This window comes from Bombina bombina, chromosome 1 (assembly GCF_027579735.1).
Source record: "Bombina bombina isolate aBomBom1 chromosome 1, aBomBom1.pri, whole genome shotgun sequence".
Taxonomy (NCBI): domain Eukaryota; kingdom Metazoa; phylum Chordata; class Amphibia; order Anura; family Bombinatoridae; genus Bombina; species Bombina bombina.
The window spans coordinates 527,245,024-527,260,465 of record NC_069499.1 but is presented as its reverse complement, the minus strand read 5'-3'; the positions used below and the strand labels follow the sequence as shown (position 1 = coordinate 527,260,465).

The following is a 15,442-nucleotide window of genomic DNA, read 5'->3' as shown; positions in this document are numbered from 1 at the left end:
GAATATGGACAGCGTATGCTGTCCGCATTCAGCGATGTCTGGCAGACATGATACGTTACAGCGTATCATGTCCGCCAGACTTTAATAAATTGATCCTTAGTTTACTGTTTGTTGTCCTAGGCACTTGGAACTCTGCTATCCCTGAACACTCCAACAATTTTAACTAATGTGTCCTGTTACTATAAAATAAGGCAAAACTACATACAATTTATGGCATTCACTGTTGAATGAAAAATGATTCTGTTTAATTTTTTTTCTTTCCTCCCAAGAGTACTGATTAATGATGTACAAGAACTTATAGACAGACAAACTATGGGTACACACATCAGAAAGAAGCGATCTTTGGCCAATTTTGACTATAATAAATATCACCCAATGGATGAGGTGAGTAAAACAGGTTGATTTTCAAAACTAAAGATTTTTCTGTCTATACAGATAGTAAGACGATATATGGACCAAATACAAGTAAAAATATTGCTGTAAAATTTTAGAGGTTAATCATGTTAACCTTTAAAAAAGAAATGAAAAAAATATTGCCTTTTGTTTTTCACCAGGTTTTCATATTTTCTCATTTTGTACATGAAAATTTTGTCAGCTAAAATCTACTTAAAGCAGGTTTTAGAAGAAAATCAGAGTCTCCAAGTAGTTTCCTAATAGATAGCATAACATGGGTTTTGTACATGCCCCCTTCCCCTGTCAGCAACAAAAGTCAAGCAAATAGGTTTTAAAATATTTAATAAACAATTTTGTTTATATCTCTGTTATACTCCTGTGTTTAGTTACTATATTTTCATCATAGCTTTAAACAATACCTTATATTATCATCAATTCTTTATTACTTTAAGATAATAGATGTCCAGATTTCATTTATTTTATATTCATACTTATAAGTAACTTATCAAAATAAAATATTCAACATAATTCTTAAAGATTCCTATGAATTAATGAATGTATGTGCTTTTTACAGGTTTAAAAAATGTTTGGTATTTGCTAATACTAGTTGTAAAGAGCATTTTGACCCTTTGGCCTCTAGTTATGAAGCTCCGTATTTACTTGCATTCTCCGGCCCAATACGCTCGCCTAAGCTCGCCTAACATCGCCGCTGCGGACCTGAATACGTTCGCCAAAGTTATCAAAAAAGCTGTTAAGAAGCCGCGCACCAAGTACTGAGCGGTTAGCAGCGGACTGTTGTTAACTGACAGTCATCGATCTCGCTGCTCATCGGCTTCTTCGCAGCTTTCTTGCTACTGTATCACTAAGCACCCACACTATACTATACAGTTATACCCCCTAAACCGCCGCTCACGGACCCCTCCGCAACTATAATAAACTTATTACCCCCTAAACCGCCGCTCCAGGACCCCGCCACAACTATAATAAATATATTAACCCCTAAACTGCCACTCCCGAACCCCACCACCACTATAATAAATATATGAACCCCTAAACTGCCGCTCCCGGACCCCGCCGCCATCTACATTATATCTATTAACCCCTAATCTGCCGCCCCCATACCGCCGCCACCTACATAAAGTTATTAACCCCTATCCTGCCGATCCCGGACCCCACCGCAAATAAATTAATTGTTTAACCCCTAAACCGCCGCACCCGGAGCCCTCCACCACCTACATTACATTTATTAACCCCTATCCTGCCCCCTACACCGCCACCACCTACAGTACATTGATTAACCCCTAATCTACCCCCCTACACCGCTGCCAATATATTAAATGAATTAACCCCAAAACCTGAGTCTAACCCTTACCCTAACACCCCCCTAACTTAAAAATTATTTAAATTAATCTAAATAAATATTCCTATAATTAAATAAATTAATCCTATTTAAAACTAAATACTTACCTATAAAATAAACCCTAAGATAGCTACAATATAATTAATAATTACATTGTGGCTATTTTAGGGTTTATTTTTATTTTACAGGCAACTTTGTATTTATTTTAACTAGGTACAATAGCTATTAAATAGTTAATAACCATTTAATAGCTACCTAGTTAAAATAACTACAAAAGTACCTGTAAAATAAATCCTAACCTAAGTTACAAATACACCTAACACTACACTATCATTAAATAAATTAAATTAATTAACTACAATGATCTAAATTAAAATACAATTAAATAGTAATTTAATTGTAATCAGCTCTTTTACCTGTAAAAAAAAGAAATACAATCCCCCCGAACAACCCACCACCCACACACCCCTACTCTAAAACCCACCCGATCCCCCTTAAATAAACCTAACACTACCCCCTTGAAGATCTCCCTATATTGAGCTGTCTTCACCCAGCCGGGCCGAACTCTTCATCCGATCTGGGCACAAGTGGTCCTCCAGCCGGGCAGAAGTCTTCATCCGATCGGGGCAGAAGAGGTCCTCCATCCAGCAGAAGTCTTCATCCAAGGTAGGAAAAATCCTATTGGCTAATGTAATCAGCCAATCGGATTGAAGTTCAATCCGATTGGCTGATTACATCAGCCAATAGGATTTTTCCTACCTTAATTCCGATTGGCTGATAGAATCCTATCAGCCAATCGGAATTCGAGGGACGCCATCTTGGATGATGTCATTTAAAGGAACCGTCATTCGTCGTTAGTCCATCGTGCTGGAAAGAGGCTCCGCGCCGGAGGTCTTCAAGATGGAGCCACTCATCGCCAGAAGGATGAAGATAGAAGATGCCGCTTGTCTGAAGACTTCTGCTGGATGGAGGACCTCTTCCGCCCCGATCGGATGAAGACTTCTGCCCAGCTGGAGGACCACTTGTGCCCGGATCGGATGAAGAGTTTGGCCCAGCTGGGTGAAGACGGCGCAAGGTAGGGAGATCTTCAAGGGGGTAGTGTTAGGTTTATTTAAGGGGCGATCGGGTGGGTTTTAGAGTAGGGGTGTGTGGGTGGTGGGTTGCAATATTGGAGGGGGAATTGTATTTCTTTTTTTTTACAGGTAAAAGAGCTGATTACTTTGGGGCAATGCCCCGCAAAAAGCCCTTTTAAGGGCTGGTAAAAGAGCTGATTACTTTGTAATTTAGTTTAGGATAGGGAATTTTATTATTTTGGGGGGCTTTTTTATTTTAGTAGGGGGCTAAGATTAGGTGTAATTAGATTAAACTTCTTGTAATATTTTTTTTATTTTTTGTGATATAGTGTTTGTTTGTTTTTTAATATAGTTTAGTTTATTTAATTGTATTTCAATTTAGATCATTGTAGTTTATTAATTTAATTTATTTAATGATAGTGTAGTGTTAGGTGTATTTGTAACTTAGGTTAGGATTTATTTTACAGGTACTTTTGTAGTTATTTTAGCTAGGTAGCTATTAAATAGTTATTAACTATTTAATAGCTATTGTACCTAGTTAAAATAAATACAAAGTTGCCGGTAAAATAAAAATAAACCTTAAAATAGCTACAATGTAATTATTAATTATATTGTAGCTATCTTAGGGTTTATTTTATAAGTAAGTATTTAGTTTTAAAAAGGATTAATTTATTTAATTATAGGAATACAGGTAGCCCTCAGTTTACGCCGGGGTTAGGTTCCAGAAGGAATTGTTGTAAATCAAAACTGTTATAAATTGAAACCCAGTTTATAATGTAAGTCAATGGGAAGTGAGGGAGTTAAGTTCCAGGTCCCTCTAAAAATTGTCATAAGTAACACCTAATACATTATTTTTAAAGCTTTGAAATGAAGACTTTAAATGCTAAACAGCATTATAAACCTAATAAAATAATCACACAACATAGAATATATAATTAAACTAAGTTAAATGAACAAAAACATTTGCTAAACAGCATTATAAACCTAATAAAATAATCACACAACATAGAATATATAATTAAACTAAGTTAAATGAACAAAAACATTTGCTAAACAGCATTATAAACCTAATAAAATAATCACACAACATAGAATATATAATTAAACTAAGTTAAATGAACAAAAACATTTGCTAAACAGCATTATAAACCTAATAAAATAATCACACAACACAGACTTGCATTTTTCTGCAAACAGTTCTTTCTATGCATTCCGATCTGGACTGATTTATAGACAGGAAGATCTTGTTCCTTTGAAATCTGCTCGATAGCTCAGGTCTGATTAAACGGATTAATTTCAGCTTGCTTGGCTTTGCTGCAACACAAACGGACAGCTCCACCTACTGGCTATTTTAATAAATGCACTGCTTCTCAAAGCTTTTCAATAGCAGTCACATGACTGGAAAAAAAGGTTGTTATTCTGAAACGGTGTAAATTGAACCGTTGTAAACCGAGGGCCACCTGTATTTATTTAGATTAATTTAAATAATATTTAAGTTAGGGGGGTGTTAGGGTTAGGGTTAGACTTAGGTTTTGGGGTTAATTAATTTAATATATTGGCAGCGGTTTAGGGGGGTAGATTAGGGGTTAATCAATGTACTGTAGGTGGCGGCGGTGTAGGGGGGCAGGATAGGGGTTAATAAATTTAATGTAGGTGGCGGAGGGCTCTGGGTGCAACGGTTTCGGGGTTAAACAATTAATTTATTTACGGCGGGGTCCGGGATCTGCAGGGTTGGGGTTAATAACTTTATGTAGGTGGCGGCGGTATAGGGGGCGGCAGATTAGGGGTTAATAGGTATAATGTAGGTGGTGGCAGGGTCCGGGTGCGGCGGTTTAGGGGTTCATATATTTATTATAGTTGCGGCGGGGTCCGGGAGCGTCAGTTTAGGGGTTAATAAGTATAAAGTAGGGGGGGCAGATTAGGGGTGTTTAGACTCTGGGTACATGTTAGGGTGTTAGGTGCAGACACTTCCCATAGAAATCAATGGGATATTGGGCAGCAGCGAACATGAGCTCTCGCTGCTGTCAGACTTCCATTGATTCCTATGGGATTCGCCGCCTCCAGGGTGGCGGATTGAAAACCAGGTACACTGGCCCGGAATAGTGTCGAGCGTACCTGGTTGTTCTTTGATAACTTCCAAAAGTAGTCAGATTGTGCCGTACTTGTGTTCGGAACATCTGTAGTGACGTAACCATCGATCTGTGTCGGACTGAGTCCGGCGGATCGTATGTTACGTCACTAAATTCTACTTTTGCCGGGCTGTAGGGCTTGATAACTACAGCGAATCAGCCTCGCCACAAATACGCTGTGGAATTCCAGCGTATTTGCGGTTGACGGCTTGATAACTAGAGGCCTTTGCCTCTAGTAGAGGAAGAAGAAAACATAAGTCCATTTATTATAACATACAACAAACTGACATTTGTGAATGGGTTCATTGTAAACTCTGTGCAAATACTTTTCATTTTTTAGTTATTATTGACCTTCCGCTGTTGTAATTTGGTTGCTAAAAATAGAAAATTGAGAGTTTTTTCAACAGCCATTTTAATTGCTTTCAACTAGCCAAAATTATTAATACCAGCAATGTAAGCTCTTCCTTATAGTTATTATTATCAAGGTACAGATATAAACATCATAAATTATTCCTTTTTTTTAATATAACTTTTTCATAAATCTTAATTTTGTTTTGCATAATTTGCTTAAGAACCTAACAGTAGCAGATTGCCAAGTTCAAATTGTTATTTTTGATTAGTCAAACTTATATTATTGTAAAATCACTTTTATTTTAAATCGGTGGCTCCAAGATATCATAGTACTCACAACTGAATCAACGTTTAAAAATAAAACCCCACATTCTTACATTAAGGCCCATCCTGGCTAACAAGGGTTTAAGGAAAATATGTGCAGTGCATGTCTAAGTAACGTCAGTTAAAGTAAATCACATGTGCAGTACGTTTGTTAATGCCTGTTAAAATAAATCATATGTCCAGTATGTATCTAAATAAAGCAAGTTAAATTACTTTTGTATTAACCTATTGTTTTTCTTCAATGTAGAACTCAATAGATAGAAGCTAATTTCTCTAACTGTGGGGTTCTGCGTTATATCACATATTTAAGATTAACAGGAAGTGTTGCCTGCAACACAAATAAACTTAAAGGGACTACACCAGAATTCTTATTGTTTTAAAAGATAGATAATCCCTTTATTACCTGTTCCCCAGTTTTGCATAACCAACACAGTTATATTAATATACCTTTTACCTCTGTGATTACCTTGTATCTAAATTAGCATATGAGCCTACAAATAATACCAACAGAACAAAGCAAAATTGTTTATAAAAGTAAAATGGAAAGTTGTTTAAAATTCCATGCCCTATCTGAATCATAAAAGTTTATTTTTGACTAGAATGTCCCTTTAACACTTAAGTTTGGTTAGTCAACAAATATAAGAACACATTTTATATCATTTCTATGTCATTTTTTTTCCTCATTGCATGCATGCTTGCATGCTTGCTTGCATGCTTTTACATTGATGACAGAAAATATTATTAAATGTTCTTCTAAACATATCCTATAATATAAAAGGCCAAGTGTGTTTGTCCGAAGCTGTCATGCGCAGTAGAGACAGCACAAGGACAAACACACCTGGGCGTGGCCGGGTGTGATCGGGGACGTGGCCGGGTGTGAGCGGGGCATGGTCGTCGTGAATGGGGGCGTGGCAGGACGTGAATTGCCGTGAAGGGGGCGTGGTTGGGCGTGAAGGGGCGTTGCCGGGCGCGGCCGCGTGATAGAGGTGAGAGAGATAGAGAGGGGAGAGAGATAGAGGGAGGGGAGAGAGATAGAGGGAGGGGAGAGAGATAGAGGGGGGGAGATAGAGAGGGAAGAGAGAGAGAGGGGGGTGAGAGAGGGGGAGAGAGAGGGGGGAGAGAGAGAGAGAGAGAGAGAGAGAGAGAGTGGGAGAGAGAAAGGAGGGGAGAGAGGGGGGGAGAGAGAGGGGGTAGAGAGAGAGAGAGAGAGGGGGAGGGGGAGAGAGAGAGAGAGGGTGAGAGAGAGAGATGGGGGAGAGAGAGAGGGGGGAGAGAGAGAGCAAGAGAGGGGGGAAAAAGAGAGAGCAAAAGAGAGGGGGGAGAGAGAGCTCAAAAGAGAGGGGGGAGAGAGCGCAAAAGAGGGGGGAGAGAGAGATCGCAAAAGAGAGGGGGAGAGAGAGCGCAAAAGAGAGGGAGAGAGAGAGCACGCAAAAGAGAGGGGGAGAGAGAGCACGCAAAAGAGAGGGGAGACAGAGCACGCAAAAGAGAGGGGGGAAGAGAGAGAGAGCAAAAGAGAGGGGGAGAGAGAGAGCAAAAGAGGGGGGAGAGAGAGAGAGAGCAAAAGAGGGAGAGAGAGAGAGCACAAAAGAGAGGGGGGAGAGAGCGCAAAAGAGAGGGGGGAGAGCGCAAAAGAGAGGGGGGAGAGAGAGCGCAAAAGAGAGGGGGAGTGGGCGCAAAAGAGAGGGGGGGGGGAGAGCACAAAAGAGAGGGGGGAGAGAGAGTGCAAAAGAGGGGGGAGAGATAGTGCAGAAGAGAGGGGGAAGAGCGCAAAAGAGAGGGGGGAGAGAGAGCGCAAAAGAGAGGAGGGAGAGAGCGCAAAAGAGAGGGGGGAGAGAGCACAAAAGAGAAGGGGGAGAGAGAGCACAAAGGAGAGGGGAGAGAGAGCGCAAAAGAGAGGGAGAGAGTGCAAAAGAGAGGGCGGAGAGAGAGCGCAAAAGAGAGGGGAGAAAGAGGGGGAGGAGAGAGCGCAAAAGAGATGAGGGAGAGAGAGTGCAAAAGAGATGGGGGAGAGAGCGCAAAAGAGAGGGGGAGAGAGAGCGCAAAAGAGAGGGGGAGAGAGCGCAAAAGAGAGGGGGGAGAGAGAGAGCACAAAAGAGAGGGGGGGACAGAGAGAGCACAAAAGAGAGGGGGAGAGAGCGCAAAAGAAAGGGGGGAGAGGGAGAGCTCAAAAGAGAGGGGGGAGAGAGCTCAAAAGAGAGGGGAAGAGAGAGAGCAAAAGAGAGGGGGAGAGAGAGAGAGCAAAAGAAAGGGGGAGGGAAAGAGCGCAAGGGGTGGGACCGCTGTACTGCAAAAAATGGCCCGTGTGAATGGGCTTTAGGACTAGTTTTAAAATAATAGAACCTGTTGTGCCTTTCCTGACATTGGTAGTCCTTTTGGGGCTACTGTAATAGTGGACATTTTTGGTTTTACTGCTCCAGGTTTGAGGCTATAGCATCTAATATTATTGATAGGTTTGTACCGGGGGTTAAAATAAGAAAAGTGATTGCATGGCGAATTATGAGTTTAGTGGGTTTATTGTAATAAGGGATTCATTTAGGGAAGATTAAGTTTAAAGGGAGTTTGTTGTAATATTTAGATGGGGCAGGGTTATGGTTAGGGTTAATTCCTATAAGGCACGATTGTGATTAGGATTCATTGCAGTGATGCAGGATTTGCAGTTAGGGGTATATTTATCACGCTCCGTATGTAGCTTGCTATCCCGTGTTTCTGGTGAGCCTTCAGGCTCGCCGGAAACACAAGTTATAAAGCAGCGCTGCTCCATAACTTGTCCGTCTGCTCTGATGCGGCGGACAGACATCGCCAGAAATCAACCCGATCGAATACGATCAGGTTGATTGACACCCCCTGCTAGCAATCGATTGGCTGCAAATCTGCAGGGGGCGGTTCACAAGAACTGCTGGTGCAATGATAAATGCCGAGATCGTATGCTGTCGGCATTTATCGATGTGCAGCAGACATGATATCGCAATATCGGATAATGTCCACTCGCACAATGATAATTCGGCCCCTTAGTGTTATTTGTAGTGGGGAAAAGGTTATGGTAAATGTATTGCTGTAGTGGTAAACTCAGTGTGAATGATTATTTTTGTTCATCCTTATTAAGTTTTGGCTACATAAAAGCTGTTCAGTGACATATCGTAAGTATTGCTATAAAAAAAATTAAAAAAAAATGATTTGCATGAGCATAAAGACCATCTGCACACTATAGAAAAATGTGGATATATAATATAGCAGCTCCTGTAGAAAGTAATATCTGTCATTATTACAATACCTAAACCTTGGAGAGGGATATACCTTAATCTAAATGTTTAAATTTTTTATTTTCATTTTTGACATCCAAAATATAAATAAATTGCTTGTGTATCTCCATGGAAGGAGAGTCGTAGAGGATTAGGGTATAGTACTTACCTTCCAACATTTCTAGGGAGCCTAGTGAGTGTGATTTGTGTGCAGAGTTAAATGTGGCAGAGCCATGATGTTGGGAAGGGATTTGTGGTTGTTCTAGAGGGAGCATTGGCTAAGCCATGGGTGGAGTCATCATAAGTAGTTGTGGGGGTGGTCCTTGGTTTGGTACAAAGGTGACATCCGTGGTGCAGGATAATTGGGAGCTATGATATTATCAGGAAACTAAAATGTCTTATTTGAACATGCACTTCTACTGGTATTGGGCCAAAAAACATATGTTATACAAATCAAAAGAACTATGTTTTCTGCAAATCTTATCATCCAAAAATGTTTATAGTCCTCTCCTATTTAAGTGAAAGTTTAAAATGTTATACTTACAGCAAATCCCTTAATTTTCAGATTTATCACTGGATGGAGCAGATTAAAGAGAAATACAGTGATCTTGTGACAATGCACTATCTAGGATCTACATATGAGTTGCGACCTATATTTTATTTTAAGGTAAGATGAAGACAGAGATAGATTCATTTTGATAGCTCCTTATGGAGATGAAAGTAAACGTTTTTCAATTAATTATATTCACTAAAAAAAATAAGATAACTCTTAAAGATAGTGAACAGGTTCTAGAGTAAATGGAGACATTTGTCTTACTGGAAATATATTTCTATTCGTAATAAATCTAATTAGTCTTTTGCACTCTTTTTCACTAGTACAAGTTAAATGCTATTGACTCAAATGATGCAATGAATAATGTTTTTTCCTCTCATTGTTAAGTATATCTAACTTAACAAAGATACACATATTGAGCTAGTTTACAAGTGGAGCATAAACGATAGCTCAAAGTGCATTATTTTTTGGGCAAAGAATAATGCACAATTTTGTATTACAAATGGATATGCAACATTTTAAGCATTTTAACACAGCAGAAGCTTTTTCAGCCTACCCCTGGATAGATCAGGGTGCTCTATAAGCTCACTCATTGCGCCCAATGGTGAGTTAGGTGTTGTGCTCAAGAGCAATCCAACATTCTGTTGTAAAATGCTACGCTATAAGAATGTAGCTATATGAATATCTCATCTACTTTCTCACCATTGGCTTAGCACTCCCTAAGCTTAAAGCTTGACATGAATTTTACTGCACACCCCATAAAACCTATAATGTGAGGGATTTAGCGCACCCGCACTAATTGACATGCTGAAAAATACATTTTGACTTATAATACGTAATTAGACGCACTATTGATTGCACTCAAATGGAGTTAATGCACAATAGCACTAATATTTTTCCACTACACTTGTAGTATAGGCCATTATTGGGAAAATATTGTTAAAAAATTGGGTTATGGGTAAAGACACAGGCTCCCATTTACGAAACCATGTTTAAAAAATGTTCACAACCAGGAAACCTGTCCACCCGCATTTGGGGTTAGTATGGCTGTAAATTACTGCATTTATCATTTAAAACAGGTGCATCCTAGGGGAGCCATTCTATTTCCAGGGACCTCCCTTATTTGTCCAAACATTTTTATAGTCTTCCAGGTTCCCTTATTTATCTGCTCTTAGAACATTTTTCTTCCTTATTTGAAGCACCTAAAGCCTTCATTTCTGACATTTAATATTGTACCTTGTATTATTTAGGTAATCATTTTGATGTTTCTGATGGTTTAATTTCTTTCTTCCCGCTGTGCTTTAAAAGAAAAATAGAAATTATGGATTTACAGAAAGTTGTTGAATTTATTAAAGGGAAAATAAACCAACATTTTTTCTTTCATGATTCAGATAGACCACGTAATTTTCTAATTTACTCCTATTATCAATTTTTCTTTGTTCTCTTACATTTAGCAACCAATCAGCAAGTGCTACCCAGGTTCTGAACCAAAAATGGCCAGCTCCTAAACATACATTCCTGCTTTTCAAATAAAGAGAACTAAGAAAAATTGATAATAGGAGTAAATTAGAAAGTTGCTTAAATTTGCATGCATCTGAATCATGAAAGAAAATATTGGAGTTTCATATCCCTTTTAGGGATGGGCGAATGTGTTTATATTCGAATTCGAATGTTAGAATGAATGTTATTGTAGAAATTCAATTTACATAATAGAACAAACATTCTTAAAAATTCGATTTTCGAATGTTATTTACAGTTTTCGAATGTCACATTCGAATTCGAATATCACATTTGAATGTCCCTTTCTAATTCGAATATTACATTTATAAAACACAATTGTAGACTAGAAACACAATTTCGAATTCAAATGTCACATTCAAATTGAATATCACATTCAAATCGAATATCACATTCGAATTTGAATATTACATTTATAAAACACAGTACAAGTATTAGACTAGAAATACTATTTCGAATTCGAATGTCACATTTGAATCGAATATCACATTCGAAATGAATATCACATTTATTAAACACAGTTGTAAACTAGAAATACTATTTTGAATTCGAATGTGATATTCATTGACAATCATTCTGATTAAATATGTTTGCATCTATTTAAATTCACCACTTATGATGGTATAAAGGGACCATTTACTCCAAAATATTTATTGCTTAAAAAGATAGATAATCCCTTTATTACCCTTTCCCCGGTTTTGCACAACCAACACGGTTAAATTAATATACTTTATACCTCTGTGATTACCTTGTATCTAAGCCTCTCTAGACAGCCCCCTTATCTTAGGGGTATTAAAATACTTGCATTTTAGCCAATTAGTGCTGGGTCCTGCAAAACTGCACGCAAATGAGCGCAATGTTATCTATATGGCACACATAAATTAGCAGTGTCTTGCTGTAAAAAGCTAATAAAAATACATGAGATAAGAGGTGGTTTGTATAGACTTAAAAACAGGCAGAAATTTAGAGGGTTAAACCTTATGAAGTATATTAATATAACAATGTTGGTTGTGTAAAGCTGGGGAATGGGTAGTAAAGGCGTTATCTATCTTTTTAAACAATAAACATTTTGGAGTAGACTGTCCATTTAAGTCTGGGCAAGCCTGCACCACAAGGGCTCCAAAGCTTCATAAATGCAGCCCATGGGGGGTAGTTATCAAGCCGTCAACCTCAAATACGCTGGAATTCCGCAGCGTATTTGTGGCGAGGCTGATTCGCCTTAGTTATCAAAGGCTTCAGACCGGCAAAAGTAGAATTTTGTGACGTAAGCTTCGATCCGCCGGACTCCGTCCGACACAGATCGATTCTTACGTCACTCCAGATGTTCCGCACACAAGTGCGGCACAATCTCACTACTTTTGCTAGTTATCAAAAAACTAGCAGGTACGCTCGGCACTTTTACGGCCCAGCGTACCTGGTTTTCAAACCGCCAGCCTGGAGGCGGCGGATCCCATAGGAATCAATGGGAGTCTGACCATAGCAAAAGTACAAGTTCGCTGCTGACAGACATCCCATTCATTCCTATGGGAGCTGTCTACACCTAACACCCTAACATGTACCCCGAGTCTAAACACCTCTAATCTGCCCCCCCTACACCGCCGCAACTAAATAAATGTATTACCCCCTAAACCGCCGCTCCCGGAGCCCACCGCAAGCTACTCTATACATATTAACTCCTAAATCGCCGCTCCCGGAGCCCACCGCAAGCTACTCTATACATATTAACCCCTAAACCGCGGCTCCCAGAGCCCACCGCCAACTACATTATACCTAGTAACCCCTATCCTGCCCCCCCTATACCGCCGCCCTCTATAATAAATGTATTAACCCCTATCCTGCCGATCCCACACCTCGCCGCAACTAAATAAATAGTTTAACCCCTAAACCGCCGCTCCCGGACCCCCGCAACCTATAATAAATTTATTAACCCCTATCCTGCCCCCCACTACACCGTCGCCACTGTAATAAAATTATTAACCCCTAAACCTAAGTCTAACACAAACCCTAACACCCCCCTAACTAAAATATTAATTAAATAAATCTAAATAATATTTCTATTATTAACTAAGTTAATCCTATTTAAAACTAAATAATTACCTTTAAAATAAACCCTAATATAGCTACAATATAAATAATAATTATATTGTAGCTATCTTAGGATTTATTTTTATTTTACAGATACCTTTCAATTTATTTTAACTAGGTACAATAGCTATTAAATAGTTATTAACTATTTAATAGCTTACCTAGCTAAAATAAAGAGAAATTTACCTGTAAACTAAAAACTAACCTAAGTTACAATTACACCTAACACTACACTATACTTTAATAAATTATTCCTATTTAAAACTAAATACTTACCTGTAAAATAAACCCTAATATAGCTACAATATAAATAATAATTATATTGGAGCTATCTTAGGATTTATATTTATTTTACAGGTAACTTTGTATTTATTTTAGCTAGTTAGAATAGTTATTAAATAGTTATTAACTATTTAATAACTACCTAGCTAAAAGAAATACAAAATTACCTGTAAAATAAATTCTAACCTAATTTACAATTAAACCTAACACTACACTATCATTAAATAAATTAAATAAACTACCTACAAATAACTACAATTAAATACAATGATATAAACTAACTAAAGTACAAAAAATAAAAAAAGCTAAGTTACAAAAAATAAAAAAAATAAGTTTCATCAGCCAATCAGATTTTTCCTACCTTAATTCCGATTGGCTGATAGAATCCTATCATCCTATCAGCCAATCGGAATTGAAGGGATGCCATCTTGGATGACGTCCCTTAAAGGAGCCTTCATTCGTCGGTAGTTCATCGGGAAAGGAGGATGTTCCGCGTTGGCGGGATGAAGATTCAAGACCCGGCTTCGACGATGACCTCGCCCGGATAGAAGACTTCTTCAGCGCCTCTTGGAAGATGACCTCGCCCGAATGGAAGATTTCTTCAGCGCCGCTTGGAGGATCACTTCATCGGATGGAAGATTTCTTCAGCGCCCCTTGGAGGATAACTTCTGCCGGTCCGGATGTCCTCTTCAGTTCCATCGGTGGCTCGGCTGAGTGAAGACAACTAAAGGTAGGATGATCTTCAGGGGATTAGTGTTAGGTTATTTTAAGGGGGGTTTGGGTTAGATTAGGGGTATGTGGGTGGTGGGTTTTAATGTTGGGGGGGGTTGTATTTTTCTTTTACAGGCAAAAGAGCTGAACTTTGGGGCATGCCCCCACAAAAGGCCCTTTTAAGGGCTGGTAAGGTAAAAGAGCTTTGAACTTTTTTAATGTAGAATAGGGTAGGGCATTTTTTTATTTTGGGGGGGTTTGTTATTTTATTAGGGGGCTTAGATTAGGTGTAAGTAGCTTAAAATTGTTGTAATATGTTTTTAAATGTTTGTAACTTATTTTTTTTTATTTTTTGTAACTTAGCTTTTTTTATTTTTTGTACTTTAGTTAGTTTATATCATTGTATTTAATTGTAGTTATTTGTAGGTTGTTTATTTAATTTATTTAATGATAGTGTAGTGTTAGGTTTAATTGTAAATTAGGTTAGGATTTATTTTACAGGTAATTTTGTATTTCTTTTAGCTAGGTAGTTATTAAATAGTTAATAACTATTTAATAACTATTCTAACTAGCTAAAATAAATACAAAGTTACCTGTAAAATAAATATAAATCCTAAGATAGCTCCAATATAATTATTATTTATATTGTAGCTATATTAGGGTTTATTTTACAGGTAAGTATTTAGTTTTAAATAGGAATAATTTATTAAAGTATAGTGTAGTGTTAGGTGTAATTGTAACTTAGGTTAGTTTTTAGTTTACAGGTAATTTTCTCTTTATTTTAGCTAGGTAAGCTATTAAATAGTTAATAACTATTTAATAGCTATTGTACCTAGTTAAAATAAATTGAAAGGTATCTGTAAAATAAAAATAAATCCTAAGATAGCTACAATATAATTATTATTTATATTGTAGCTATATTAGGGTTTATTTTAAAGGTAATTATTTAGTTTTAAATAGGATTAACTTAGTTAATAATAGAAATATTATTTAGATTTATTTAATTAATATTTTAGTTAGGGGGGTGTTAGTGTTAGACTTAGGTTTAGGGGTTAATAATTTTATTACAGTGGCGACGGTGTAGTGGGGGGCAGGATAGGGGTTAATAAATTTATTAAAGGTTGCGGGGGTCCGGGAGCGGCGGTTTAGGGGTTAAACTATTTATTTAGTTGCGGCGAGGTGTGGGATCGGCAGGATAGGGGTTAATACATTTATTATAGAGGGCGGCGGTATGGGGGGGCAGGATAGGGGTTAATAAATTTAATATAGGGAGCGGCGGTTTAGGGGTTAAACTATTTATTTGCGGCGAGTTGCGGGATCAGCAGGATAGGGGTTAATAACTTTATTATAGAGGGCGACGGTATAGGGGGGGCAGGATAGGCGTTACTAGGTATAATGTAGGTGGCAGCGGTGTCCGGGAGCGG

General features: G+C 38.1%; 1 protein-coding gene across 1 annotated transcript in view; it reads left to right on the top strand.

The window, feature by feature from the left end:
* LOC128659458 (carboxypeptidase O-like) overlaps positions 1-15,442 on the top strand; it is a 68,134-nt gene that overhangs the window by 12,902 nt on the left and 39,790 nt on the right. The window contains exons 5-6 of the mRNA XM_053713083.1: positions 270-384; positions 9,435-9,536. Of these exons, the coding sequence (XP_053569058.1) occupies positions 270-384; positions 9,435-9,536 (217 nt within the window). The remainder of the gene's footprint in view (positions 1-269; positions 385-9,434; positions 9,537-15,442) is intronic.